At 57.3% G+C, this 26,078-nt stretch overlaps 1 protein-coding gene across 2 annotated transcripts in view; it reads right to left on the bottom strand.

Moving 5' to 3' along the window:
* Positions 1-26,078, bottom strand: part of usp5 (ubiquitin specific peptidase 5 (isopeptidase T)) — a 35,157-nt gene that overhangs the window by 6,338 nt on the left and 2,741 nt on the right. The window contains exons 2-14 of one of the 2 annotated variants that reach the window (XM_059955506.1): positions 23,133-23,258; positions 21,233-21,299; positions 15,467-15,600; positions 13,078-13,223; positions 12,368-12,552; positions 11,702-11,796; positions 11,188-11,381; positions 10,503-10,574; positions 10,181-10,397; positions 5,330-5,483; positions 4,424-4,598; positions 4,101-4,189; positions 3,207-3,401 (exon numbers count right to left, since the gene is read on the bottom strand). In XM_059955506.1, the coding sequence (XP_059811489.1) occupies positions 3,207-3,401; positions 4,101-4,189; positions 4,424-4,598; positions 5,330-5,483; positions 10,181-10,397; positions 10,503-10,574; positions 11,188-11,381; positions 11,702-11,796; positions 12,368-12,552; positions 13,078-13,223; positions 15,467-15,600; positions 21,233-21,299; positions 23,133-23,258 (1,849 nt within the window). The remainder of the gene's footprint in view (positions 1-3,206; positions 3,402-4,100; positions 4,190-4,423; positions 4,599-5,329; positions 5,484-10,180; positions 10,398-10,502; positions 10,575-11,187; positions 11,382-11,701; positions 11,797-12,367; positions 12,553-13,077; positions 13,224-15,466; positions 15,601-21,232; positions 21,300-23,132; positions 23,259-26,078) is intronic. The other variant, XM_059955507.1, reaches the window with a different exon arrangement.

The following is a 26,078-nucleotide window of genomic DNA, read 5'->3' as shown; positions in this document are numbered from 1 at the left end:
AGAGGTTTTTTCCCAGGGCTGAAATGGTTGCCACAAGTGGACACAGGTTTAAGGTGCTGGGGGGTAGGTACAGAGGAGATGTCGGGTAAGTTTTTTTACTCAGAGAGTGGTGAGTGTGTGGAATGGGCTGCCGGCAACGGTGGTGGAGGTGGATACGACAGGGTCTTTTAAGAGACTTTTCCATAGGTAAATGGAGCTTAGTAGAGGGCTATAGGTAAGCCTAGTAATTTCTAAGGTGGGGACATGTTCGGCTCAGCCTTGTGGGCCCAAGGGCCTGCAATGTGCTGTAGGTTTTCTGTTTCTGAGATCCACTCCACCACCACCCCACCAATCCCATCCCTCTGAACATCGAGCACAGGTCCGGAGATGTCAAATGTTAAGCCTTTCTTCCCTGGGACCTTGAAGCTCCTCTGGAGCCTGTCCAGGGCAAGCACCTCTCTCCTGGGGAGCTATCTAAAACTGCTCCAAATATTCCAAGTGTGCTCTCGGCAGCCGGGTCAAGGACAGGGCAGCACAGACTGGGTTTCAGGCCTTGGGAGGGTGAAGCCCGGGACGAGTACAACAGGATTAAGAGTGGACGGGGGTAGGGGGATGCAGCAAGGGAAATCTCGAGGCTCCATAGCTGGTGTTGTTCCTCTTGTGGTGCATCAGGCCGTTCCTTTGGCAGTAGGCGAGGCCAGAAAGCGTGCCGGGAGCCAGCCGGATTCGAGCCCCGGGCCATTCACCTTGAAGCCCGGTGCAGACGCCACTGCACCACCAGACAGGGGACAACAGGGCCACCCAGGCCTTGAGGCACAGGAGATGGGTGGGAGCTTCGATCGGGACACTTCCCCCACATTCACGGGGGAGAAAATCACGGCAGCTCGAGAGGTAAAGGGGAACGAGTGGAGGTACTCTGCAGAACATTCGGGCCACCAGGGAAGTTGTCGCTGGCAGCACTCAGAAGTGCACGCGGCCGGATAATCCCGCAGGACCTGACCTGTGATACCCTCAGCTCCGTGAGACAGGGACATGCGCGGAGGCACGTGCTTCAGTGTTTCAGCTCCTGAAGGCGCCCAGGTGGCTCCCGTTGTTCGAGAAGGGCAGAAGGCACAAGCCAGGGGAACTACAGGCTGCTCAGTCTCGGCTAATTCTGAGGGACCAGATCTATAGAGCCATGCAAATGTCTTTGGTGCGTACATATAGCCACAATGCCCAGGAATTTTATGCATTGAACTGTGCTGCTGCTGCAAACAAATTTTATGTCGTACGTGAGTGATGATGAACCTGACTCTACTGTGGACTGAGAGCAGGAAGGGGGCAGGGAGAGGGGAATCATGGTTGGGAGAAGGGGGAGGGAGCTGGAAGCGACAGAGACGTTCTGTGATGATCAGTAAGCCAACCGCTGGGAGTCAAACGACCTCGCCTGGTGTCTGAGGGCTGGGTGAATCTGCAGCCGCACCAACCCCCACCCACCCCAGGCACTCCTCCTCTGCCAACTGTCCGACACACCCTCCACCCTCGCTGTCCCAACGTCCTCTGCTCCCACCAGGTTTACAAACTCGCTGTCCGCTCCACGTTGATCAAATATGGCACTGTGCAGAAGTCTGAGGCACCCGAGATATATACATGCCTTAGGGTTTAGCCCAGGACTGCACCAGCACTTGGGCAGACAAAGTCTGATCCGGAGGCTCTGAGATTGGGAGCTGGTGCTGGAAGAGCTGAACAAAGGGGTAGAGGAGGGCAGAGGTTGCACATTTGAGCTTTAGCAAGGCCTTCAGTAAGGTCCCGTGTAGACTAGGTCTTACGGAATCCCTGTCTCACCCATTCGAACCTGCTGCAGAGCTAGGAACCAGAGGGTGCTGGGCGAAGGTGGGCTCTCAGATTGGAAGCTGCACCGTGTGGGGACCCTTGTTCTTCGTCATTTATGATTTGCTTTAAAACGCCATCAGTAAGCTTGTGGATGGGACAAAACTCGGGAGATGTTGCCGGCGAAGGAGGTTATTGGAGATCGCAGGGGATCACTCCAATCAATCACCCTTCTGAACTGCCTGGCAAGTTATGCGGCAGGGTTAACCCGAGCCTCCAGGGTGCAGGATGGTCGCGGCGTGGCGCGTACAGGCCTGAGAATGGGGTGGGGGGGGGGGGCAGCAGCCCAACGTTTGGCTGCTAGAGCAGGAGGCAGAGTCACGGCGGTGGGGCCTGAGAGTGTATGGAAAGGACAGGGTCACCACCCAGGTTCAGGAGTGAGGATCAACCCGCTGTCTGGCCGATTTACGTGCCAGGACACAGTCACCTATCGAACATTGAAATCCCTCAACAGAAACCCATTTACTGCTCTATTACACAGTAACCTATCGAACATTGAAAGGTCGAGATACAGTGGACCTGGACCTGGAGAGGACGTTTCCTACAGTGGGGGAGTCCAGGACCAAAGGGCAGTGGCTCAGAATATAAGGACGTCCGTTTGGAGCAGAGACAAGGAGGAATCTCTCGAGCCAGAGGGTGTTGAATCTGTGGAATTCAGCGCCGCAGACGGTTGTGGAGGCCAAGTCACTGGGTACATTTAAAGCAAGGTTGATAGGCTCCCGATTGGTAACTGCGGGAGGGGAAGGCAGCAGAATGGGGTTGAGGGGGAGGATACGTCCTCCGAAATGGAACGGCGGAGCCGACCAGCCTAATGTAACAGCACAGAGAGAGACCGAGAACAAGAACGTGGCCCAGCGTGACAGGTAGGCGAGGAAGCCGTTTAGCATTCTCCGGTCAGTCAGGGGAGCGAGTACAGGATTTGGGGCACTCCAGTGCAGTTGGGCTAGTCGTTTGAGGCGGCCACACTTGGACCTCACACACAGGGTTGGAAACCCTGTCGGAGGAAGTACCAGCCTTGAAGACAGCTTCTGTCCCACTGCTTCAGAGTACTAAAGGGTGCCCCAGTAACTTCCCTGTCTGTCCTGTCGGGGCCCTTGCACCTTGTGGTCTACCCGCCCATCTCTTCCACTGTGGTGTAGAGTCAGATCACGGGGGTGGAGAGGGAGGGCATCATTGTCCAGCCTCCTTCACTCCAAAAACACACACGCCTGTACTGAACAACCAGAGCATGTGGAGAGAGGGAGGGCAGGGGAGAGAGAGAGGGACAGAGAGGGAGCGATGAAGGCAGACAGAATACACAGATACGGGGAGAGGGGAGGGAGAGAGGGAGTGTGTAGAAAAGAGAAGAGTGCACTAACATGTCGGAGAGGAGAAGCGGGCAGAGGAGAAGGAGTCGTCATCGTCGTTGCCATAGAAGCCAAAGCTACCTTTGGGCTCGTCGGGGGTGACCAGCGGGGGGGGCGCAATGTCCGGCAGCTCCTCCTCGCCCGGCTGCAGCCCACTGCCCCGCAGGTGGCTGAGGTCCAGCTCCTCGGGCATCTCGATCGATACGTCTGTAGGGACAGAGAGGCGGTGAGAGGGTGGGGGTGGGCAGCATAGGGGAGGGAAGGAGCAGAGAGAGGGGTTGAGGAAGTTGGGAGGGGGACGGAGAAGAGGAGGAGTTGGGGCAGAGGAGAGAGGGGAGGAACAACTGAAAGCAGGAGCGAAGAGTGAGGTGCAGGGGGGGGCAAGGGAACATGGGAGGGAAGAGGGAGGGGAGTGGATAAGGGATCAAGGAAGAAGGAGAGGGGAGGAGGGGCAGAGGGGAGAGGGGCGATGGGGAGGGTGGAGGGATGGGGAGGGTGGAGGGAGGGATGGGGAGGAGGGGGGATGGGGGAAGTGGGAAAGGGGAGGGGGAAGTGGGAAAGGGGAGGAGGGCAAGTGGGAAAGGGGAGGAGGGCAAGTGGGAAAGGGGAGGAGGGCAAGTGGGAAAGGGGAGGAGGGCAAGTGGGAAAGGGGAGGAGGGCAAGTGGGAAAGGGGAGGAGGGCAAGTGGGAAAGGGGAGGAGGGCAAGTGGGAAAGGGGAGGAGGGCAAGTGGGAAAGGGGAGGAGGGCAAGTGGGAAAGGGGAGGAGGGCAAGTGGGAAAGGGGAGGAGGGCAAGTGGGAAAGGGGAGGAGGGGAAGTGGGAAAGGGGAGGAGGGGAAGTGGGAAAGGGGAGGAGGGGAAGTGGGAAAGGGGAGGAGGGAAAGGCCAGCGATATGGAACACCTCACCCAGCTTCTTGGGCACCCAGTCAACTCCGAAGGTGAATTTCCGGATCTGGATCACCAGGTAGTCGGGAAACGAGGCAAAGCGGGTCCTCCTGTGGGAAAGCAGACGGGATGGGGTCACTGTCTGCCCGAGCCTCCGCTCTCTGCCACGAATCCCCCCTCACCTCCCCCTCAACATCGCCACAAACCAACCCCCACTGCTCTTCCACCCACTACTCCATCGACCTGCCTCGTCCACCCCCACCCTAAACTTCTCCTTCCCACAACCCTCCTCCCTTCTTACCCCACCAATCGCTCAGCCTTTCCCCACCCTGCGAGTCACCTACTTGACAGCCACGGATTTGGCCAGCAGGGCGGTACTCCAGAAGTCGTCGACGTGCTCCGGCTCAGCGTAGGTGTTGAGGCAAGCCTCGAACGGGATCTTCGCTCGCACCACCTCCGGGCCTGCCCGCTTCTCCGCCTCCGCCTCCTGCTTCCGCCTCTCAAACTCTGCCAGCTCCTCTGCCACAGGACAGATCGGGGTCAGGAGAGAGAAAGAGGGGCAAGCACCACTACCCCCTCCCACCCCCCATCTTTTTAAACGGGACTTTCCAGCACTCTTCCAGGCATCAGAGAGCGCTGCCACAGAGTGGTAAGGATGGGGACAGAGTGTGCGAGATGATCCCATGCCTCAATCCATTCCCCTACTCTCCCACTGCCCCTTAAGACGTTGACTGTCCAGAATACCAGTGGCACTCTGCCAGGCAGCATGGAGTGACACCACTCAGCAATAAGGGGGACAGGGCGAGAAGGGAGAACACCGCGTGGGGCAAACCCTTCCCCCACTCTCCCCCGCCACCCTGGTGCCTCGTAAGGAGACCCTCCAGATGACCAGTGGCACTCTTCCGGGCAGCATGGAGTGTTGCCACAGAGCTGGAGTGACAGGGATGAAGCACACACGTCCCCCATCTGCTATACTCCTTCATGGGACCCTCCAGCAGGAGGTGACGATGAAGACAGAGTGCGCAGGGTGCTCCCAGTCCCTCAGGAGTGAGGCGGGTCTGCACCAACCCTCTCAACGGGACCGTCTGCAATACAAGCAGCGCTCTTCCGGTGGCACCGGGTCGCAATGACAGGATTAAAGAGGGCACGATGCCGGCCTTCGGGTAGCTCGCTCCAGTCCCGCTCTTCCTGCCCCACCAGACTCCAGCTCCGCGAGAAGGGGGGGGGAGGGGCCGTCAGCGCGGACTGACCTTTGTTGACGGCGGCCTCCAGCGGGACGGGCAGCTGCATGATGTAGTCAACCCGCTGGGTGTACTTGACCTTCCCGGACGTCAGGCAGTTGATGCGCTCCTCGACCAGGAAGCGGAAGGCCACGTTCGGGTTCTCGGAACTCCTGCAGTTCCTCTGGAAACGGGAGAGGTTAAAGAGGAGGCGCACCGGAGTAACCGGGAGGAGGGACGAGCGGAGTTACACAGCTCGAACAGGGCAATGCACACGAGATGCCAGACAGGACAGGACAGGTTTTGGGGTGAGACCCTACTTCAGGACGGGAACGGAAGAGAAGGCGCCAGAATAGAAAGGTGGGGGGTAGGGGAAGGAGGACTAGCTGGAAGGTGACAGGTGGAGCCAGGTGGGTGGGAAAGGGCTGGAGAGGAAGGAATTCTCTCCAGGATTAGATTATCATGGCCACATGTATCGAGAGGAGTTGGAAAAGTTTTGTTTTGAGTGCTGCCTCGGATCAGAATAGACAATGGATTAGCCGTTGGCTCTGTGGGAGAAGCCAGAGAGCGGTAGTAGATGGTTACCTCTCCGACTGGAGGCCTGTGGCGAGTGGAGTGCCATAGAGATTGGTGCTGTCCACTGCTGTTTGTCATCTATATCAATGATCTGGATGATAATGTGTCATACTGGATCACCAAATTTGCAGATGATACCAAGTTTGGGGGTGCAGTGGACAGCGAGGGAGGCTGTCATGGCTCTGAGAGGGATTCGGCGCAGATGCCTCGGGGGAACGGTCACAGACTCAAGGTCGGAGAGAGGGACGGGATGGAGACACATTGGGGAATGGACAGACTCGGACCGGAGAGGGACAGGGTGGAGACGCCTCAGGGAACGGACACAGACTCGGAGTAGGAGAGGGAGGGAGTGGAGACGCCTCAGTGAACGGACACAGACTCGGATCGGAGAGGGACGGAGTGGAGACGCCTCAGGGAACGGACAGACTCGGATCGGAGAGGGACGGGATGGAGACACATTGGGGAATGGACAGACTCTGATCAGAGAGGGACGGAGTGGAGACGCCTCAGGGAATGGACACAGACTCGGAGTAGGAGAGGGACGGAGTGGAGACGCCTCAGGGAACGGACAGACTCGGAGTAGGAGAGGGAGGGAGTGGAGACGCCTCTGGGAACGGACACAGACTCGGAGTAGGAGAGGGACGGAGTGGAGACGCCTCAGGGAACGGACACAGACTCGGAGTAGGAGAGGGAGGGAGTGGAGACGCCTCAGGGAACGGACAGACTCGGAGTAGGAGAGGGAGGGAGTGGAGACGCCTCTGGGAACGGACACAGACTCGGAGTAGGAGAGGGACGGAGTGGAGACGCCTCAGGGAACGGACACAGACTCGGAGTAGGAGAGGCAGGGAGTGGAGACGCCTCTGGGAACGGACACGGACTCGGAGTAGGAGAGGGACGGAGTGGAGACGCCTCAGGGAACGGACACAGACTCGGAGTAGGAGAGGGACAGAGTGGAGACGCCTCAGGGAACGGACACAGACTCGGAGTAGGAGAGGGACGGAGTGGAGACGCCTCAGGGAACGGACACAGACTCGGAGTAGGAGAGGGAGGGAGTGGAGACGCCTCAGTGAACGGACACAGACTCGGATCGGAGAGGGACGGAGTGGAGACGCCTCAGGGAACGGACAGACTCGGATCGGAGAGGGACGGGATGGAGACACATTGGGGAATGGACAGACTCTGATCAGAGAGGGACGGAGTGGAGACGCCTCAGGGAATGGACACAGACTCGGAGTAGGAGAGGGACGGAGTGGAGACGCCTCAGGGAACGGACAGACTCGGAGTAGGAGAGGGAGGGAGTGGAGACGCCTCTGGGAACGGACACAGACTCGGAGTAGGAGAGGGACGGAGTGGAGACGCCTCAGGGAACGGACACAGACTCGGAGTAGGAGAGGGAGGGAGTGGAGACGCCTCTGGGAACGGACACGGACTCGGAGTAGGAGAGGGACGGAGTGGAGACGCCTCAGGGAACGGACACAGACTCGGAGTAGGAGAGGGACAGAGTGGAGACGCCTCAGGGAACGGACACAGACTCGGAGTAGGAGAGGGACGGAGTGGAGACGCCTCAGGTAACGGACACAGACTCGGAGTAGGAGAGGGACGGAGTGGAGACGCCTCAGGGAACGGACACAGACTCGGAGTAGGAGAGGGACGGAGTGGAGACGCCTCAGGGAACGGACAGACTCGGATCGGAGAGGGACGGGATGGAGACACATTGGGGAATGGACAGACTCTGATCAGAGAGGGACGGAGTGGAGACGCCTCAGGGAATGGACACAGACTCGGAGTAGGAGAGGGACGGAGTGGAGACGCCTCAGGGAACGGACAGACTCGGAGTAGGAGAGGGAGGGAGTGGAGACGCCTCTGGGAACGGACACAGACTCGGAGTAGGAGAGGGACGGAGTGGAGACGCCTCAGGGAACGGACACAGACTCGGAGTAGGAGAGGGAGGGAGTGGAGACGCCTCTGGGAACGGACACGGACTCGGAGTAGGAGAGGGACGGAGTGGAGACGCCTCAGGGAACGGACACAGACTCGGAGTAGGAGAGGGACGGAGTGGAGACGCCTCAGGGAACGGACACAGACTCGGAGTAGGAGAGGGACGGAGTGGAGACGCCTCAGGGAACGGACAGACTCGGAGTAGGAGAGGGACAGAGTGGAGACGCCTCAGGGAACGGACAGACTCGGAGTAGGAGAGGGACGGAGTGGAGACGCCTCAGGGAACGGACACAGACACGGAGTAGGAGAGGGACGGAGTGGAGACGCCTCAGGGAACGGACACAGACTCGGAGTAGGAGAGGGACGGAGTGGAGACGCCTCTGGGAACGGACACGGACTCGGAGTAGGAGAGGGACGGAGTGGAGACGCCTCAGGGAACGGACACAGACTCGGAGTAGGAGAGGGACAGAGTGGAGACGCCTCAGGGAACGGACACAGACTCGGAGTAGGAGAGGGACAGTGGAGACGCCTCAGGGAACGGACACAGACTCGGAGTAGGAGAGGGAGGGAGTGGAGACGCCTCAGGGAACGGACACAGACTCGGAGTAGGAGAGGGAGGGAGTGGAGACGCCTCAGGGAACGGACAGACTCGGAGTAGGAGAGGGACAGAGTGGAGACGCCTCAGGGAACGGACACAGACTCGGAGTAGGAGAGGGACGGAGTGGAGACGCCTCAGGGAACGGACACAGACTCGGAGTAGGAGAGGGACGGAGTGGAGACGCCTCAGGGAACGGACACAGACTCGGATCGGAGAGGGACAGAGTGGAGACGCCTCAGGGAACGGACAGACTCGGAGTAGGAGAGGGACGGAGTGGAGACGCCTCAGGGAACGGACACAGCCTCGGATCAGAGAGGGACGGAGTGGAGCCGCCTCAGGGAACGGACACAGACACGGAGTAGGAGAGGGACGGAGTGGAGACGCCTCAGGGAACGGACACAGACTCGGAGTAGGAGAAGGACAGAGTGGAGACGCCTGAGGGAACGGACACGGACTCGGAGTAGGAGAGGGACAGGGTGGAGACGCCACAGGGAACGGACACAGACTCGGAGTAGGAGAGGGACAGAGTGGAGACGCCTCAGGGAACGGACAGACTCGGATCGGAGAGGGACGGGATGGAGACACATTGGGGAATGGACAGACTCGGATCAGAGAGAGACAGAGTGGAGACGCCTCAGGGAACGGACACAGACTCGGAGTAGGAGAGGGACGGAGTGGAGACGCCTCAGGGAACGGACACAGACACGGAGTAGGAGAGGGACGGAGTGGAGATGCCTCAGGGAACGGACACAGACTCGGAGTAGGAGAGGGACGGAGTGGAGATGCCTCAGGGAACGGACAGACTCGGAGTAGGAGAGGGACGGAGTGGAGACGCCTCAGGGAACGGACACAGACTCCGAGTAGGAGAGGGAGGGAGTGGAGACGCCTCAGGGAACGGACACAGACTCGGAGTAGGAGAGGGACGGAGTGGAGATGCCTCAGGGAACGGACACAGACTCGGAGTAGGAGAGGGACAGTGGAGACGCCTCAGGGAACGGACACAGACTCGGAGTAGGAGAGGGACGGAGTGGAGACGCCTCAGGGAACGGACAGACTCGGAGTAGGAGAGGGACAGAGTGGAGACGCCTCAGGGAACGGACAGACTCGGAGTAGGAGAGGGACGGAGTGGAGACGCCTCAGGGAACGGACACAGACTCGGAGTAGGAGAGGGACGGAGTGGAGACGCCTCAGGGAACGGACACAGAGGGACGGAGTGGAGACGCCTCAGGGAACGGACACAGACTCGGAGTAGGAGAGGGACGGAGTGGAGACGCCTCAGGGAACGGACAGACGGAGTAGGAGAGGGAGGGAGTGGAGACGCCTCAGGGAACGGACACGGAGTAGGAGAGGGACAGAGTGGAGACGCCTCAGGGAACGGACACAGACTCGGAGTAGGAGAGGGACAGAGTGGAGACGCCTCTGGGAACGGACACAGACTCGGAGTAGGAGAGGGACGGAGTGGAGACGCCTCAGGGAACGGACAGACTCGGAGTAGGAGAGGGACGGAGTGGAGATGCCTCAGGGAACGGACAGACTCGGAGTAGGAGAGGGACAGAGTGGAGACGCCTCAGGGAACGGACACAGACTCGGAGTAGGAGAGGGACGGAGTGGAGACGCCTCAGGGAACGGACAGACTCGGAGTAGGAGAGGGACGGAGTGGAGACGCCTCAGGGAACGGACAGACTCGGAGTAGGAGAGGGACAGAATGGAGACGCCTCAGGGAACGGACACAGACTCGGAGTAGGAGAGGGACAGTGGAGACGCCTTACCTCCACCATGTTGACGAAGTGCAGGAAGAACTCCTGGGCGTCCTGTTGCCGGCTGGTGGAGAACTCCGGGTGACCCTTGCCCACTAGTGATTTGAACATGCGGGGCGCGATACCCTCGGGGCCTGGCTGCACCTGGTCCGCCTCCGTCTCCCCGTCTTCACCTTCCGGTGGGGCTTGTGAGTGTTCCCCCGACATCAGGCCCCAGCCCAGCTTGGCCCTGCCCGTGGAGGAAAGGGGAGAGACGTCACCGGGACTGTTGGCAGGCCGGGCCGGGGGGGGGGGAAGGTCTGCATGCGGGGCTGGGGAAGGAGTGCCTACTTACACCTGGGTATTGAAGTCCTGTGTGGGGTCAGCAGGAGAGTCACTGAAAATCTTCTGCAGGTTTCCCACGTACCTGGCAGTGAGTGATGGGAGAGTGGGGTCATTCTCCAAACACACACTCTTCTCTCCCCCCCCATCCCCTTTCAGGTTCCTTCCCCCTTCCTCTCCCTCCTCCTCACCTTCACATCCATAATACCCTCACCCTTCCCTTCCATAATCCCCTCCCTCCTCACCTTCCCTCCCCTCTTCCTAACCCTTCCTCATCCATATTACCTCCCCTTTCCCTTCCCTAATCCACTCTCTCCTCCTCCCTCACTCTTCCCGTCCACAATCACCTCCCTCCTCCTCACCACCTCCCTTCCCTCCTCATCCTTCTCCTCACCTTTCCTCTTCCCCACTCCTCCTCACCCTTCCCTCTTTATTCCTCCTCCTCCCTCCCCTCCCATCTCATGCTTTTCTTCTGCCTTTCCCTCCATCACTTACACCCGTCTTCATCCCTCCCTCCCCATCCCTTCGTACTTAACTTCCTCTTTCCTGCCCCACCAACATCCTCCTCTCCATCCTGTCCAGCTCCCTCCTCCTCAAACCTACCATCCTCCCGACCTTCCCCCTCCGCTGGTTGGGTCTGCTCAGTTAATCTGGTAGACCCCCTCCACCGGCCCCCAGCCTCCCGGCAGCCCTCTCACTTGTTCTGGTAGTCGGGCAGGCTAAAGACCACCTGCATGACAGCGTTGAGGTAGCAGCTGTTGCCCAGGTTCTGCAGGCCCGTGTACTCGGGCCCGAACAGCGGCTTCAGGGCCACCCCCGACTCCTGGATGGTCTCCCACTCGCCCAGCCGCTGGTTCATGTCGATCTCCAACTCCGTCATCGTCTTGTCCGTCTGCAGAGGGCGGGGGGGCAGGGAGGGGAGGCAGTGCGATGGGGAGTGATGAGGAGTAGTGGGAGAGGCAACGAGAGGATAAAGAATGAGGAGGCAGCATTGGACGGAGGAGGGGGAGGAAGGGTGGGGGAGGAGGGGAAGGGGAGTAAGAGAGGGAGCAGGCAGAGAAGGACATTACAATTTGAGAACAGAGGCAGATTAACACAGTGACCTGCATTAGCCTCACCAAAGTGCTTGCCCAGTGTCCCTCCGACATGTTTGTTCCTCTGTTGCCAAGGTGGAAACCCCAGCACCACCACCATCCCCAGCCCTGCACCCACCTTCTCCATTTTCATCATGTCGATGCCAAAGTGGGCAAGGTGTTCGGCAAGGTGAGGGTCCAGCACCATTTCGTCCTCCTCATACGAGTACACGTCTGCTGGGCAGAGGCGAGGATTAAACGGAGTCCAGGTGGGTGGGTGGGAGAATGGGAAAGAGGGAGGGGGCAGAGATTCAGAGAGAAAAACAGATAAAGTGAGGGAGATGGAGAGCGACACATACACACAGACCTCTACAGAGAAAATGCAGAGTGGAGGGAACGAGAATAGAATCCCTGTGCCCCCATCTCTCCCCTTCCCATCTTCCTGTATCCTTCCTCGTCATCTCCCACCCTCCCTTCAGCTCTCCATCTGCCCCTCCATCCAACACCCTCCTTCTCCCTCCATTCCCCTCCCACTCTCCCCTTCTCATTCTCCACTCCGCCCTCTCTTCACGCCCCAAACCCCCCCTCTTTCCACTCCTCAATCCCTCCTCCTGCCCTCCCTCCCACACCCTCTATCTCCTTCCCCTCCACTTTTGCCTTTCCTCGCCCCTATCCCCCCATCCTACCCCCAGTTCCCTATTAATCCTTTCTCCCCGAATCCTTACCCTCCCTATCCCCTCCCACCCACCCTCCATCACTCACTCCCTCCCCTACCCCTCTTCCCTCCCTCCGCGCCCAGACGGACCTGCGCTGTCAGGAGTGATGGTGCCCAGCTTGACAGCCAGGGGGTACTTGGTGCGGCTGTAGTGCTCCAGGGCGTGGTTGTTGCCCCCGCTCCCGTCGAAGTAGCGGCGGCCACACAGGATGGACCCGTCCGTCAGGTTCAGCCACAGGTTCTCCCTCAGCTCGCACTGAGCACACCGCCAGCCGCTGGGGAGGGAGGTGGAGGAGAGGGCAGGCAGGAGGGAGGATGGGGGAGGGGAGGAGGAGTGGAGAGGAGAGGAGGAAAGGAGGGAGGACAGGTGGGAGTGGGGAGAGGAAGAGTATGAAGGAGCAGAGAAAGGAGGGCAAAGAGGGAGAGAGGGGTAGAGAGTCAGGGAGCCGGAAGAGCCGAGAGTGACGGGGAAGAGGGGAGGGCCGGGGAGAGAGGGGGAGGGTAGAGGGAGAGAGGAGAGTAGGGGGAGGAAGGGGAGAGAGAGGAGGGGAGTGGGAGGGGAAGGGAGAGGAGAGTAGAGGGAGAGGGATATAGTACAGGGGGTGGGAGTAGGTGGGAGAGATCCATCAGTACCTTAAACTGAGACGAGAGGCAAAGCTACCCGTGCTCCCCCCCACCCCACGGACACCAGGCAGGATGCAGAGGTACCCCTCCCATTCCACTGACTCACGCCAGGTGGGGGGTGTGGGGATTGTCTCCCCCCTCTCCCATATCACCCACCTCGCACCCTGCAAACTCACCAGGGGGGGATGCGGGGGCTGTTCTCCAGCTGCTTCAGCCCCTGAGCGTGCTTTGACACCTGCCGCACCTCCCCATCCCACGCCTCGATCTCCTGCTTCCGCGAGGCTGAGTCCGCGGCCAGGAGTGCCTCGATGGAGGCCGACACCTGCAGGAAGGGAGGGGGCGAAAGCGTTACCAACGGCAGGGTCACGTGACGCCCACGCCGGGGACAGTGTGTGTGTGTGTGTGTGTGTGTGTGTCTCTGTGTGTGTGTCTCTGTGTGTGTGTCTCTGTGTGTGTGTCTCTGTGTGTGTGTGTGTGTGTGTGTGTGTCTGTGTGTGTGTGTGTGTGTCTGTGTGTGTGTGTGTCTCTGTGTGTGTGTGTGTGTGTGTGTGTGTGTGTGTGTGTGTGTGTGTGTGTGTGTGTGTGTGTGTGTGTGTGTGTGTGTGTGTGTGTCTGTATCTCACTCCCAGGGGAAGGCAGCTGAGTGTTATAGAGAAAGGGCAGAGCGGAAACCGGGCTCCAAGGTAGGCAAGGAGTCGAAGGTGGCTCTGGCGCACTGGCCATCATCAGTCAGGGCACCTGGCACAGGGGTTGTGGGAGGTTACGTTGCAGTTCACCTGGAGCTCAGTTTACAGCTTTGGCCAAGGCAAATGATGCCTCTCCTTCCTCAGCAGGCTGTCTAAATTTGCCTTGTCCTCATCGACCCACAGAAGCATTCTACCTGGAGTTGTGCGCGCGCACACACACACACAAACGCGCGCGTGCGCGCGCACACACACACACACACACACACACACACACACAGTGCTGGAGAAGCTCAGCAGGTCAGGCGTCTATGGAGAGGAATAAAGAGTCAGCCTTTTTTTCTGGCTGATGTCTCGGCCCAAAACATCAACACAATCCTCCTTTCTGTAGCTGCTGCCTGACCAGCTGAGCTCCTCTGGGGGCGGTGGGGAGGTGGGTTGGTTGTCTGAGTTTGTGTGTCTGAAAGAGACAGAAACAGAGAGAGACAGAGAGATACAGGCAGAGAGAGACACAGAGGGACAGACAGAGACAAAGAGATAGAGAGACAGAGACAGAAAGAGAGAGTGAAGGAAGCGAGAATGAAAGGAGCAAAAGAAGTGAGAGTGAGGCCAAGAGAGAGAGAAGGCTGAGAGAGACACAGACACACACACACTGGAATTCCAGCATCTGCAGAAACTCTGCGTAGGAATTGCAATTGTCTGCCTCGCAGCTGACAGCACAACAACTGCTCCACCCGTGACCACAAGGAGTTATGGACACAGCTCAGCACATTGTGGAAACCCACCTTCCTTCCATCGACTCCGTCTACACTTCCCGCTGACTCGGTAAAATCAAAGATGTTCAGAGGAGGTTCACTAGAATGATTCCAGGATTGAATGGCTCATCATGTGAAGAGCGTTTGATGTCTCTGGGACTGTATTCACTCGAGTTCAGGAGAATGAATGGTGACCTCATTGAAACCTATCGAATGGTGAAAGGCCTTGATGGGAGAGTCTACAACCAGAGGGGACAGCCTCAGAATAGAGGGGCCTCCTTTTAGAACAGATATGGGGAGGAATTTCTTCAGCCAGAGAGTGATGAATCTGTGGAATTCATTGTCACAGATGGTTGTGGATGTCAAGTTGATATATTGATAGATTCTTGATTGGTCAGGGCATGGAGGGAGACAGGGACTGACAGGAAAACTGGATCAGCTATGATGAAACGGCGGAGCAGACTCGATGGCCTAATTCTGCTCCTATATCTTACGGTCTTTAAAAAACAAGAGTTTGAGCCTGGCATCGTTAAAAGCTGTGGAGATAATCACGTGGAGGACAGAGATCCAAATAGCCTCAGGTCCAACCGTGCCCAGACGGGAGCAGCGGGCGGGGAAATGCATTGGCGACGGACATGAGTCCATGACTGGAAACATACGCACAGGGTGGGCGGAGTCTGCAAAGGGCCACAGGCTCCATCACGGGCACAACCGTCAGGGGCAGCGTGGACCCTCAGCAGCCGGGACGTGCCCTCTTCTTGCTACTACCGTCAGGGAGGAGGTACAGGAGCCTCAAGAACCACACTCAGCGTCTAGCGACCAGCTTCTTCCTCACGACATGGCGATCTGGAAGTGACGCACTGAATAAGTTTAACGGTGTAGGTCGGTGAGGATAAACCCAACTCTGAGGACGGGATGACCCGCGTCCACACTCTCCCAAAGCTTCCGGCCGCCACAGAGAGTGCAGCTGCCGTAATAAGCCACCCCGGTTCGGGATAGGTGGTGCAGGACCGAGAAGCAGGTGTGTGCGTGACCTGTCCCGAAAAGCACTCGGCGCCTACCCTGGGTTCGCTGCCGGGGGGGTGACAGATGATGCCACGCGCGAGGGAGAGGGCTGGTGCACCTACCCGGTCCCGCACCGCTGCTGGCATCAGCGTCAGTGCATCGCGGGGAATGACCACGTTCTCCGGCAGGATCACGACCTTCACCTCCTCCTCGTACTCAAAGGGCTGCGAGTCGACCTCGAACCCTCCTTCCACACCTGGGCGGCAGGAGGCAGGGACAGGATTTGAGACGGGGCCCTCTTCACCCAGTCACACCCCAACCCACCCCCCACCCAGCACCACAACTCACTCCCTGCTCTCCCCCGCAACTCCAACCCTTCCCTTCACGGAAAAATGCCCCTCTTTTCCCTGCCGGCCATGACACACGTCAAAGCTTGTCGCACTTGCCTGTGTTTGGCCCCTCAGCCTATAAACCTTTACCGCCCACATAGCTGACAACACTGTTAGTTCCTGCCTCAACCGCTGTCAACAGTTTTGGGCCCCATCTCTCCGCAAGGATGGGTTGACATTGGGCAGACTCCAGAGGAGGTTCACGGGGATGACTCTGGGAGTGAAGGGGTTAATATATGAGGCGTGTTTGGCAGCTTCCGGTCTGTACTCACTGGAATTTAGACAAATGCGGGGAGATCTCATTGAAACATACCGAATGTTGAAAGGACTGGATAGGGTGTGAAAGGGATGTTTCCTACGTTGGGTGTGTCTAGAACCCAAAATTGAGGCGTGACCATTCAGAACAGAGGTAGGAAGGAATTTATTTTTTAGCCAGAGAGTAGTGAATCCGTGGAATGCTCTGCCACAGACTGCGGTGGAGGCCAAGTCCGTGTGTGTATAGAGTCATGTAAAAGTACAGCACAGAAACAGGCCTAATTCTGCTCCAATGTCTCACAGTCTGGCAGCTCGTTCCGTACACTGACCAACCTGTGTGTGACAAACTTGCCCCTCAGGCTCCTTCCTCCTCTCTCACTTTAAAACTGTGCCTTCGAGTTTCGCGCTCCCCTGCCCTGGGGGAAAGTGTGAGTGTCCACCTTTTTTCTGCCCTGCAACTTGGGGTGACTGGTATTCATTGAAGTACGGTGAGCAGGTTTGGGCCCTTTATCCTAGACAGGACATACTAAAACTGGAGAGGGTTCAAAGGCGGTTCATGAAAATGATTCCAGGATTGAACGGGTTGTCATACAAAGAGTGTCTGATGGCTCTGGGACTGTACGCGCTGGAATTCAGAAGAATGAATGGTGACCTCATTGAAACCTAGCGAATGGCCGAGTGGATGTGCAGAGGATGTTTCTTCTAGGATCAGACGAGAGCCTCAGAACAGAGGGGCGTCCTGTTAGAATGGAGATGTTTTGGAATTTCTTTAGCCAGAGAGTGGTGAATCTGTGGAATTCCTTGCCACAGGCAGCTGTGGAGGCCAAATCTTAATGTATATTTAAGGCAGAGTTTGATAGATTCCTGTTTGGTCAGGGCATGAAGGGAGACGGGGAGAAGGCAGGAGATTGGGGTTGAGAGGGAGGGAAATGGGTCAGCCGAGATGAAATGGCGGAGCAGACTTGATGGGTCAAATTCTGCTCCGAGGTCTTGTGGTCTAAACAACAAATTTCACAATTCCGACTCCCAGGACTACCTGGAGACAATCTACAACTCTCGATGCCTTCATCCCGGTCACTGCCTGATCAACCTCCTGTTGTCTGGTGGGAGATTCAGGAACATCACAGCCAAGGCAGTACGACAAAAAACAGCCTCTTCCCGAGAGCTGGTGTGCAGCCAAATAACGCGACACGAAGCGGCCTTTTGAGTGTTACATCAGGCCGGTGGTTATGCCAGTTTCCGCAGTGTGAAGTGACTGAGAGTACGAGACTACCCGCCCCCCCTCCCACGGACAGGACCCCAGTCTATCGCGACGTTAACCCATTTTCAGCTGGGTGGACTGGAGCAATGTGTGGTTAAGTGCCTCGCTCAAGGACACAACACGCTGCCTCGGCTGGGGCTCGAACTCACGAACTTCAGATTGCTAGTCCAACGCCTTAACCACTTGGCCACACGCCACACATTGAGCGTTACTAATTATTATAGTAATTAAACCGTACTGCACGCATTGCAAATATCTGTTCTTGTGCAGAAGGGGGTAGCATTTCATTCTTGTTGTCTGGAGCAATGACAGGGAGGCAGGGAGAGGGGGAATCAAGGTTGGGAAAAGGGGAAAAGGAGAGGGAAGCGCCACAGAGACATTCTGCAATGATCAATAAACCAATCGTTTGGAATCGAGTGACCTTGCCTGGTGTCTCAGGGGTGGGTGTGTCTGCACCCGCACCAGCCCTCCTTCTCTGCCACCTGTCGCACACCCCTCCCGCGGCACTCCACCCTCGCCACTCCCAACGTCCTTTGCTGCTGCCACATTTACAAGCTCGCTCTCCAGTCCACGTGGACAAAGACAATACTGGGCAAAGTCTGAGGCATCCTTGCTGTAGATGTGTGGCGGAACTCTACGTCGGTGAGAATAACCCTGACCCCAAGTATGAATGCACACACCCTTTTCCCTGGGCCTCAGATGGGTGGGAATAATCTAAAAGGGGACCGAGGGGCTACTTCTCCCCACCCAGAGGTCGGCGTGTATGTGTGATGATCTGCCAGAGGAAGTGGTTCAGGAAGGCAGGTACATTCCCCTATGAAGTGGGCAGCCGTGGTCTTCCACCCGTCATCTCGATCCACGACCATGACCGTTCCCAGCAAACTCTTCAACAGAAGCACTTTGCCACTGCCGCCTTCTGGCCAGCGCCTTTACCCCTAGCCATTATCTTTTTTATATAAATGACCTGGACGAGGAAGTGGAGGGATGGGTTAGTAAGATTGCTGATGACACAAAGGGTGGAGGTGTTGTGGATAGTGTGAAGGGCTGTCAGAGGCTACAGCCGGACATTGATAGGATGCAAAACTGGGCTGAGAAGTGGCAGATGGGGTTCAACCCAGATAAGTGTGAAGTGGTTCATTTTTGTAGGTCAATTAATGGTAAGACTCTTGGCAGTGTGGAGGATCAGAGGGATCTTGGGGTCCGAGTCCATACGATGCTCAAAGCAGCTGTGCAGGTTGACTCTGTGGTTAAGGAGGCGTACGGTGCATTGGCCTTCATCAATCGTGGGATTGAGTTTAAGAGCCGAGAGGTAATGTTGCAGCTCTATAGGACCCTGGTCAGACCCCACTTGGAAAACTGTGCTCAGTTCTGGTCACCACACTACAGGAAGGATGTGGAAGCAATAGAAAGGGTGCAGAGAGATTTACAAGAGATGTTCCCTGGATTGGGGAGCATGCCTTATGAATAGGTTGAGTGAACTCGGCCTTTTCTCCTTGGAGCGACGGACGATGAGAGGTGACCTGACAGAGGTGTATAAAACGAAGAGAGGCATTCATCGTGTGGATAGTCAGAGGCCTTTTCCCTGGGCTGAAATGGCTAGCAAGAGGGAGCATAATTTTAAGGTGCTGGGGAGTAGGTACAAAGGAGATGTCAGGGGTAAGTTTTTTTTACTCAGAGAGTGGTGAGTGTGTGGAATGGGCTGCAGGCAACTGTGGTGGAGGCAGATACGATACATGATGGATGGATGTATCCTGGATGGATACATGGAGTATAGAAATATAGAAGGCTATGGTTCTAAGGTGGGGACGTGTTTGGCACAGCTTTGTGAGCCGAAGGCCTGTATTATCCTGTAGGTTTTCTATGTTTCTATTATCGATACTCTTCAGGGATTGTCAGTGCCGTCTAAACTTGTGATATGCACCAGCTGCTGGAACAAAAATCCACCACCTGCCCCCATGACCCCGAAAGGCCCAAGGGTGACCTGCTAGCTGGCGGAGGGAAGGAGTGCCTTACGCCTCCTTTGGCAGGGACGCATCTCCCCCCCGACGTTAGCAACATTTAACGGACCTCTGAATTAAGTGTGTGGAGAGGGAAGAGTCACGCAGTAGGGAGCAAGGACCTACAGCTCACGTGCACTCAGTCCCCACTTTACCAGGGACGTCCTGCACCCAAAGAAGCGGCCACTGAGTGTGCGTTCAGGGTCTTCTCCCGCTCTACCCCGTCCGCTTCTAGAGACGCCCTTCTGCACTGCTGTAGCACGCGGTTATCTGGGTTCCTGTCGCCTTCCCATCAGCTTGAACCAGTCTGGGCCACTCTCCTCTGACTCCCCTCGTTGACGAGGCGCCCTCGCCCACAGAACTGCCGCTCTCCGGCCGTGTTTTCGTCTCTCAAGCCACACTCTGTAAACTCTAGAGCAGGGTTCCCAGCCTTTTCTACGCGATGGACCGACAGAAGGGTCGGCGGACCGCAGCTCGGGGACGCCCACTCCAGAGACGGTTGTGTGTGGAAAAGAGATGAGCAGTTTCGGACATGCTCAAAACACCAACCATCATTCCACGGACAAAGTCACTCCCAGCGGATCTCCCCTGTGTGGTCTGAGCCTCCTGACCTTGCCCACAAAGCTTTGTCGCAAAGAGTTGCTGCCACACGATGGGCCGAGTAGATATTTGGCATGCAGGTGTACCTCATGAGGGGGCAACCGAGTCACCCTCCTCGTGTCCCAGAGGCAAGAGGGTCAAACACGGGCAGGGGGGACTAGTCTGGCTGGGCACCTGAGTCAGCATGGCTAAGTGGGCTGAAGGGGCCTCTTACAATGATATATGGCTCTGCCCTCCCTCTCTGTATCTCACCCCTCCCTCAACCCACAGACTCCCTTCGTCAAGCCCGTGACCTCCTCTCCCCCCCGCCCCGTCCCCATTCTCTCCCACCTCCACCCACCACAGCCTCTCACCACCCTCTCCTTTGTCCTGGAAACACCCTTCCCCTCTCTTCCCGCCACCCTACCCGGGATGGGCTTCCTCTCGTCCTCACCTACCACCCCGCCAGCCTCCGCTCGTAATTCTCCAAAGCTTCTGCCACCACCTCCTGCGGGATCCCACCACCAAACACATCTTCCCTGCAATTTCCCCCCACTTTCCACGGGGATCGCTCCCGACACAACTCCCTGTCCGCTCGTCCCTCCCCACTGATCTCCGCCTGGTACTTACCCTTGGAAGCGGAACAAGAGTCACAACTGTGCCTATACCTCCTCCCTCACCACCATTCAGGGCCCCAAACAGTCCTTCCAGGTGAGCTGACACTTCACCTGTGAGTCTGTTGGGGCCACCTACTGTATCCGGTGCTCCCGTTGTAGCCTCCTGTATAGCAGAGACCCAACGCAGACTGGGAGACTGTTTCCTCGAGCATCTACATTCCCTCTGCCAGAACTAGTGGGATCTCCCAGTGGCCACTTATTTCATTTCCACTTCCCATTCCCATTCCGATACGTCTATCCATGGCCTCCACCACTGTCACGAGGAGGCCACACTTAAGATTGGAGGAGCAACACCTCATACCCTGTCTGGGTAGCCTCCGACCTGACGGCACGAACATCGATTTCTCAAACTTCCGGTAATGCTTCCCAACACCACCCCCTCCCCCTTCACCATTCCCCACCCCCTCTTCCCTCCCTCACCTTAGCCGCCCATCGTCTCCCTCTGGCGCTCCTCCCCCTTCGCTTTCTTCCCTGGTCTCTCCCATCAGTCAATTTCCCAGCTTTTTACTTCATCCCTCCCCTCCAGGTTTCGCCTGTGTTTTTCCCTCTCCCCCCCACCCCACCTTTCAGATCTACTTCTCGGCTTTGCTTCTCCAGTCCTGCCGAAGGGCTTTGCCCTGCAACGTTGACCCCCCCCCCCCACACACAGATGCTGCCTGGCCTGCTGAGTTCCTCCAGCACCGTGTGCGTGTTCCCTTGCCCCGACCCCCCCGCGAGCCGGGTTCCTCACCGATGGCCAGGCGGGTGGGTTTCTTCTTGGGAGGGTCTCCGGCTCCACTGCTCCCGTCGTCCAGCTTCTGCGGCCAAGCAGAGTGACGGGGTCACACACGAGGTCGATCGGCCTAGCTGCCGGTGCGGGCGGAGGGGGAAAGGCCGAGGGCGGGTGGTTCGCGAGGCGCCACGCTTCGGGAGAATGAGCACGAGGGGGCGGCAGGAGGTACGGGCCTGCTGAAAGCGGAAGGACAGCGTTCGGCAAGCCTGCCGGCACTGGCTGGGGGGAGACTGAGAGGTCCCACTGCAGCTTCTCGAAGCCCCGACTCGGCTACGCTCGGTGTACTGCAATCAACTCTGGTCACCCCCACCTCATGGGACGGATACTCCGGAAAGGGTTACCAAGAGGTCCCTGGCTTAGGGGGCACGTGCTGACAGGACGGGCCGGACAAACTTGGGTTGTTTTCTCCGGAGTGTCGGAGGCTGAGGGGAGATCAGATGGAGGTTTATAACATCTGAGAGGCAGAGATAGAGTGGACAGAGAGTATCTCTTTCCCAGGGTTGAAATGTCATTTACCAGAGTGCAGGCATTGAAGGTGAGAGGAGTTAGGTTCAAAGGGGATGTGAGGGGTAAGTTTTTTACTCAGAGAGTGATGGATGACTGGAATGTGCTGCCTGGTGTGGTGGTAAAGTCAAATACACGAGAGGCTTTTAAAAGATGTTCAGATAGACAATGGATGTGTGGAGGATGGAGGGATTGGGGACATGGTAGGAGGGATTAGCGTTTGGGTGTTTTTGGCTTATTTGTCAGCTGGTCCAGCTCAACATTGTGGGTGTGTCGCCGGTCGGGCGAGCCTGGGTTTGTTTTCTCCGGAGCGGCGGAGGCTGAGGAGCGATCGCATGAGGTTGCGAGAGACACGCACGCAGATTGGGGTAGCCAGCCGGGAAGACATCCCACACCAGAGGGCATGCACTTCCGGCAAGGGAAGGGAAGCTCAGGGGCGTGTTGGGGCAAGCTCGTGTCTAATTTCTATATGTTTCAGTTTTTCTTATATAAAACCGTAAGACCATAAATCTGGGCGGTTTTCTCTGGAGCAGCGGAACAGGAGGGGAGACCAGAAAGAGGTTGATCACATGACGAGGGACGTCAACACAGATGGTATCTCTATCCCTGGCTGACCAGGGAAGTCAAAGAGATCAGGGCACGTAAGGGAGCAAAAAATTAGGAGAAGCTGAGGAGGTTTGAAAGTACATAAGTCAGATTATGATGGTAGCAAGGCAGGGGCAAGGTTAGCATTTAAAAGGGACTGAAATATTAAATCAGAGGTGTAAAGCGGAGGCCGGACAAGGCACTGGACAGACGGTGCACAGTATTCTCGGCAACCTTGGACAAGAAAGGGATTGAAGGGGACCCAGAGCAGGCTCCCCAGAACGATCCCGGGGATGAAAGGGTTAACCTGCGAGCAGCGTGTGAGGGCTCTGCGCCAGCACTTTGACGGGATTCTGTGAGATCTCACTGCACTCTTCCAAACTGAGCCATCGAACGCTGCTCACGGGTTAACCCTTTCCTCCCCGGGGTCATTCTGGGGAGAGGCCCGCGGAGAGGGTGCGGGAGTCCGGATGAGTCTTGGAACGGAGGGGCGTCCCTTTAGGACAGAGGTGAGGAGGAACTTGCCGAGGGCGATGAATCTGTGCAATTCGTTGCCACGGAACGGGAGTGGAGGCCAAGTTGCCGGGCACCTTGAAAGTAGAGGTTGGCAGGTTCTTGATTAGTGGGGCCGTCAAAGTTAACGGGGTCGAGAGGGGGTAATAAATCAGCCATGACAGGACGGGGGAGCAGGCCCAACGGGCCGGACGGCCAAACTCTGGTGGGCGGACAGGGTTTACAGGCGGGGTCGACGGAGGGAGCGGTCACTCACCGGTACCCGTGTACGCTTGAGGTGCAGGAAGGCTCGCTGCCCCGTCTTGCGGTAGTGCCTCTCCACGAAGGATTTGCCGAAGCCCAGGAAGGTGTTCATGCAGATGTACAGGCCGCCCTCCGACTCCTGAGCCAGGGAGAACCGGGCATTAGTCAGGGAACAAGGGGACATCAACTCTACACCCCCCTCCCCCACCCTCCTCGACTCCTCGGAGCCCCTCCACGTCCAGTCCAACGTCAATCCTCCCCATCCCAGAGCAATGGGGAGCGGGCAGACCGGGGAGTACAGCTAACCCTGGACCAGGCTGGTTACTGCGATCAGCGGGGTAAGTGAGCCAAGCAACGTCACAGAACAGAGAGCATCAGCCCAGCTCAGGCTCTTCGGCCCTCGATGCTGTGCCAACCTCTTAAACTACTCGAAGATTGAGCCAACCTTCCCCCCAACACACAGCCCTCCATTTCAGCAAAGCCAGCGCAGAATAGGCCTCCCAACAATTTTCCCCCTCCTCCCCAAATTTAACCCCAGCCTAATCACGGGACAATCTACATCGCCCAGTTAACCAACCAACCGGCACGTCTTTGGACTGTGGGAGGAAACCGGAGCACCCGGAGGAAACCCATGCGGTCACGGGGGGAGAGAATGTACCAACCCCTCACAGGCAGGGGCAGGAATTGAACCCGGGCCTCTTGCACTGTAAAGTGTTGCGCTGGCCACAACACCATCGTCACAAACGAGGGAAAATATGCAGAGGCTGGTAATTCAAACCAACGCACGCACGCAGCTGAAGGAACTCAGCAGGCCAGGCAGCATCTATAGAAAAGGGAAAGCAGTCGGGCCAAGATCTGTCATCAGGACTGGAAAAGAGACTAGAAGTCAAGAGTAAGGGGGGGGGGGGGGCGAGGCGGTAGGAGAGGGAGAAGTACAAGGTAGTCGGTGATCAGTAAAACCCGGAGAGGAGGTAGGGGTGAGCAGTCGATTGGTGAAAGAGATACAGGGCTGGAGAAGGTGGGGTGGGTGTCAGATAGGAGACAGAAACAAGAGAAAAATCTCCAGATGCTGGAAATCAAAATGCTGGAGGAACTCGGCACACCAGGCAGTATCTGTGGAAAAGTGTGAAGAGTCGGGCTCATGTGTCCTGACGAAGGGTCTCGGACCCAAACATTGACTGTCTATTTCCATGGTTGCTGCCCGGCCTGCTGAGTTCCTCCAGCATTTTGTGAGCGTTCCCTGCACTACCATACGCCACTTCCGTCCAGTTGCCTTTTAACTGCCTCCATCCCCGACAGCCTGCCCCAGGCACCCAGAGCTCTGTGCAAAAAAAACCTCACCCCCGCCCTCCCTGCAATCAGTTTAACAGCACGCCCTCTCGCACTGGGCGCTGCCATGCTGCGAAACTGGCACTGGCCGCCCACTCTATCGACCCTCGCACACCTCTGTCAGATTAATTCAAGTAAGGGGAGGCGTGGCACTTCGGAAAATTGAAGCCAGTTAAACTATCCTCAGTGACTGAACGGGCGCTGGGCAGCATTACAGAACGGAGGGGCCCAGGGGTACAGCAGCACGGTTCTCCGAAAGTTGCCCCTCAGCTACTCCGTGTAGTTTAACGTCGGGGCTGAACCTAGGGTGAAAGTGTCTCGTTAACTACCGTGAAAACTCGCTGGAGATCCCACAGTCTTCTAAAGCAGCCAGGAGTCGACGGGGAGAAGTTAACTGGGTTAGACTGGAAGACACAGCAGCAGAATTAGGCCATCTGACCCATCGAATCTGCCCCACCATTCAATTATGGCTGGTCCTCGTTTTTCTCCCCTCAGTTCCCTACCTTCTCCCTGTAACCTTTGATATGCCGTGTCCAGTCAAGAACCTATCCATCGCTGCCTTAAATACACCCAACGACCCAGCCCCCACAGCTGCCTGTGGCGACAAATTCCACAAATTCAGCTAAAGAAATTTCTCTGCATCTCTGTTTTGAAAGGGCGCCCCTCCATCCGGAAGCTGTGCCCTCTTGTCCTAGACTCTCCCACCTTTCCACATCTGCTCTGTCTGGGCCTTTCAACATTCAAAAGGTTTCAATGACATCCCCCCCCCCCCCCCATCCTTTTGAATTCCAACAGACCCGGAGCCATCAACCGTTCCTCGTGTGATCACCCTCATTCCTGGAATCACCCTTGCCAACCTCTTGGGACTTCTCTCATTGGAACCCAGGAGATTGAGGGGTGATCAAATCGATAGACGGTTTAAAAGATATATCTGTATATGTTTGGGTGTCGGGGTGGAGATGCGTCTCTACCAAAGGAGGTGTAAGGTGCTCCTTCCCTCCGCTAGCCTGCAGACCACCCTCGGGCCAGGTGTAGGGTCACCATCACCGATCAGGGTGACGGGAAACCGTGGGAGCAGGTGACGGATGCTCGTACCAGCAACCAGTGCAGATCACAAGTCCTGGTCATGCCACCACTGGTGCCAAGGACGGTCGTGGAGACTGATCGCCCACGTTGCCGACCCGGCACATAATGTCGGCGACGTATACGTCTCCACATACAAGCCTGAGATCTGTTTCCTGGCCGGCATGCTCAATAAACCTGGAGAACAGTAACCCTAAGGCAGACTTTCGACCTGCTCGTCTTCACCAGTTTAGGGGCTCCACTGACCCTCTCGGTCCAAGGCATAATAAAAAAAGGCAGGGAGCTCCAGGCAAAGGGTTCAGAAACCAGGATATGACATTGCGCTTCTGGTGGGGCCGAGCTTTACATTCAGAATCTGGTCACCCTGCCAGAGGAAAGATGACTCTGAACTCGGAGGGGCGCAGGAAAGATGTTTGTGGGACTTGAGGGGCGGAGTTGTACACCTTTATTCCTTGGAGCACCGGTGTCTTAGAAACGTATAAAATCCCGAGGGGCTTACAGCTGCCCATCAGCATTGACATAGACATCACTCCCTGAAAATGCCCCT

Source organism: Hypanus sabinus, chromosome 32 (genome assembly GCF_030144855.1).
Source record: "Hypanus sabinus isolate sHypSab1 chromosome 32, sHypSab1.hap1, whole genome shotgun sequence".
Taxonomy (NCBI): Eukaryota; Metazoa; Chordata; class Chondrichthyes; order Myliobatiformes; family Dasyatidae; genus Hypanus; species Hypanus sabinus.
This window is presented reverse-complemented; position numbering and strand designations above follow the sequence as displayed.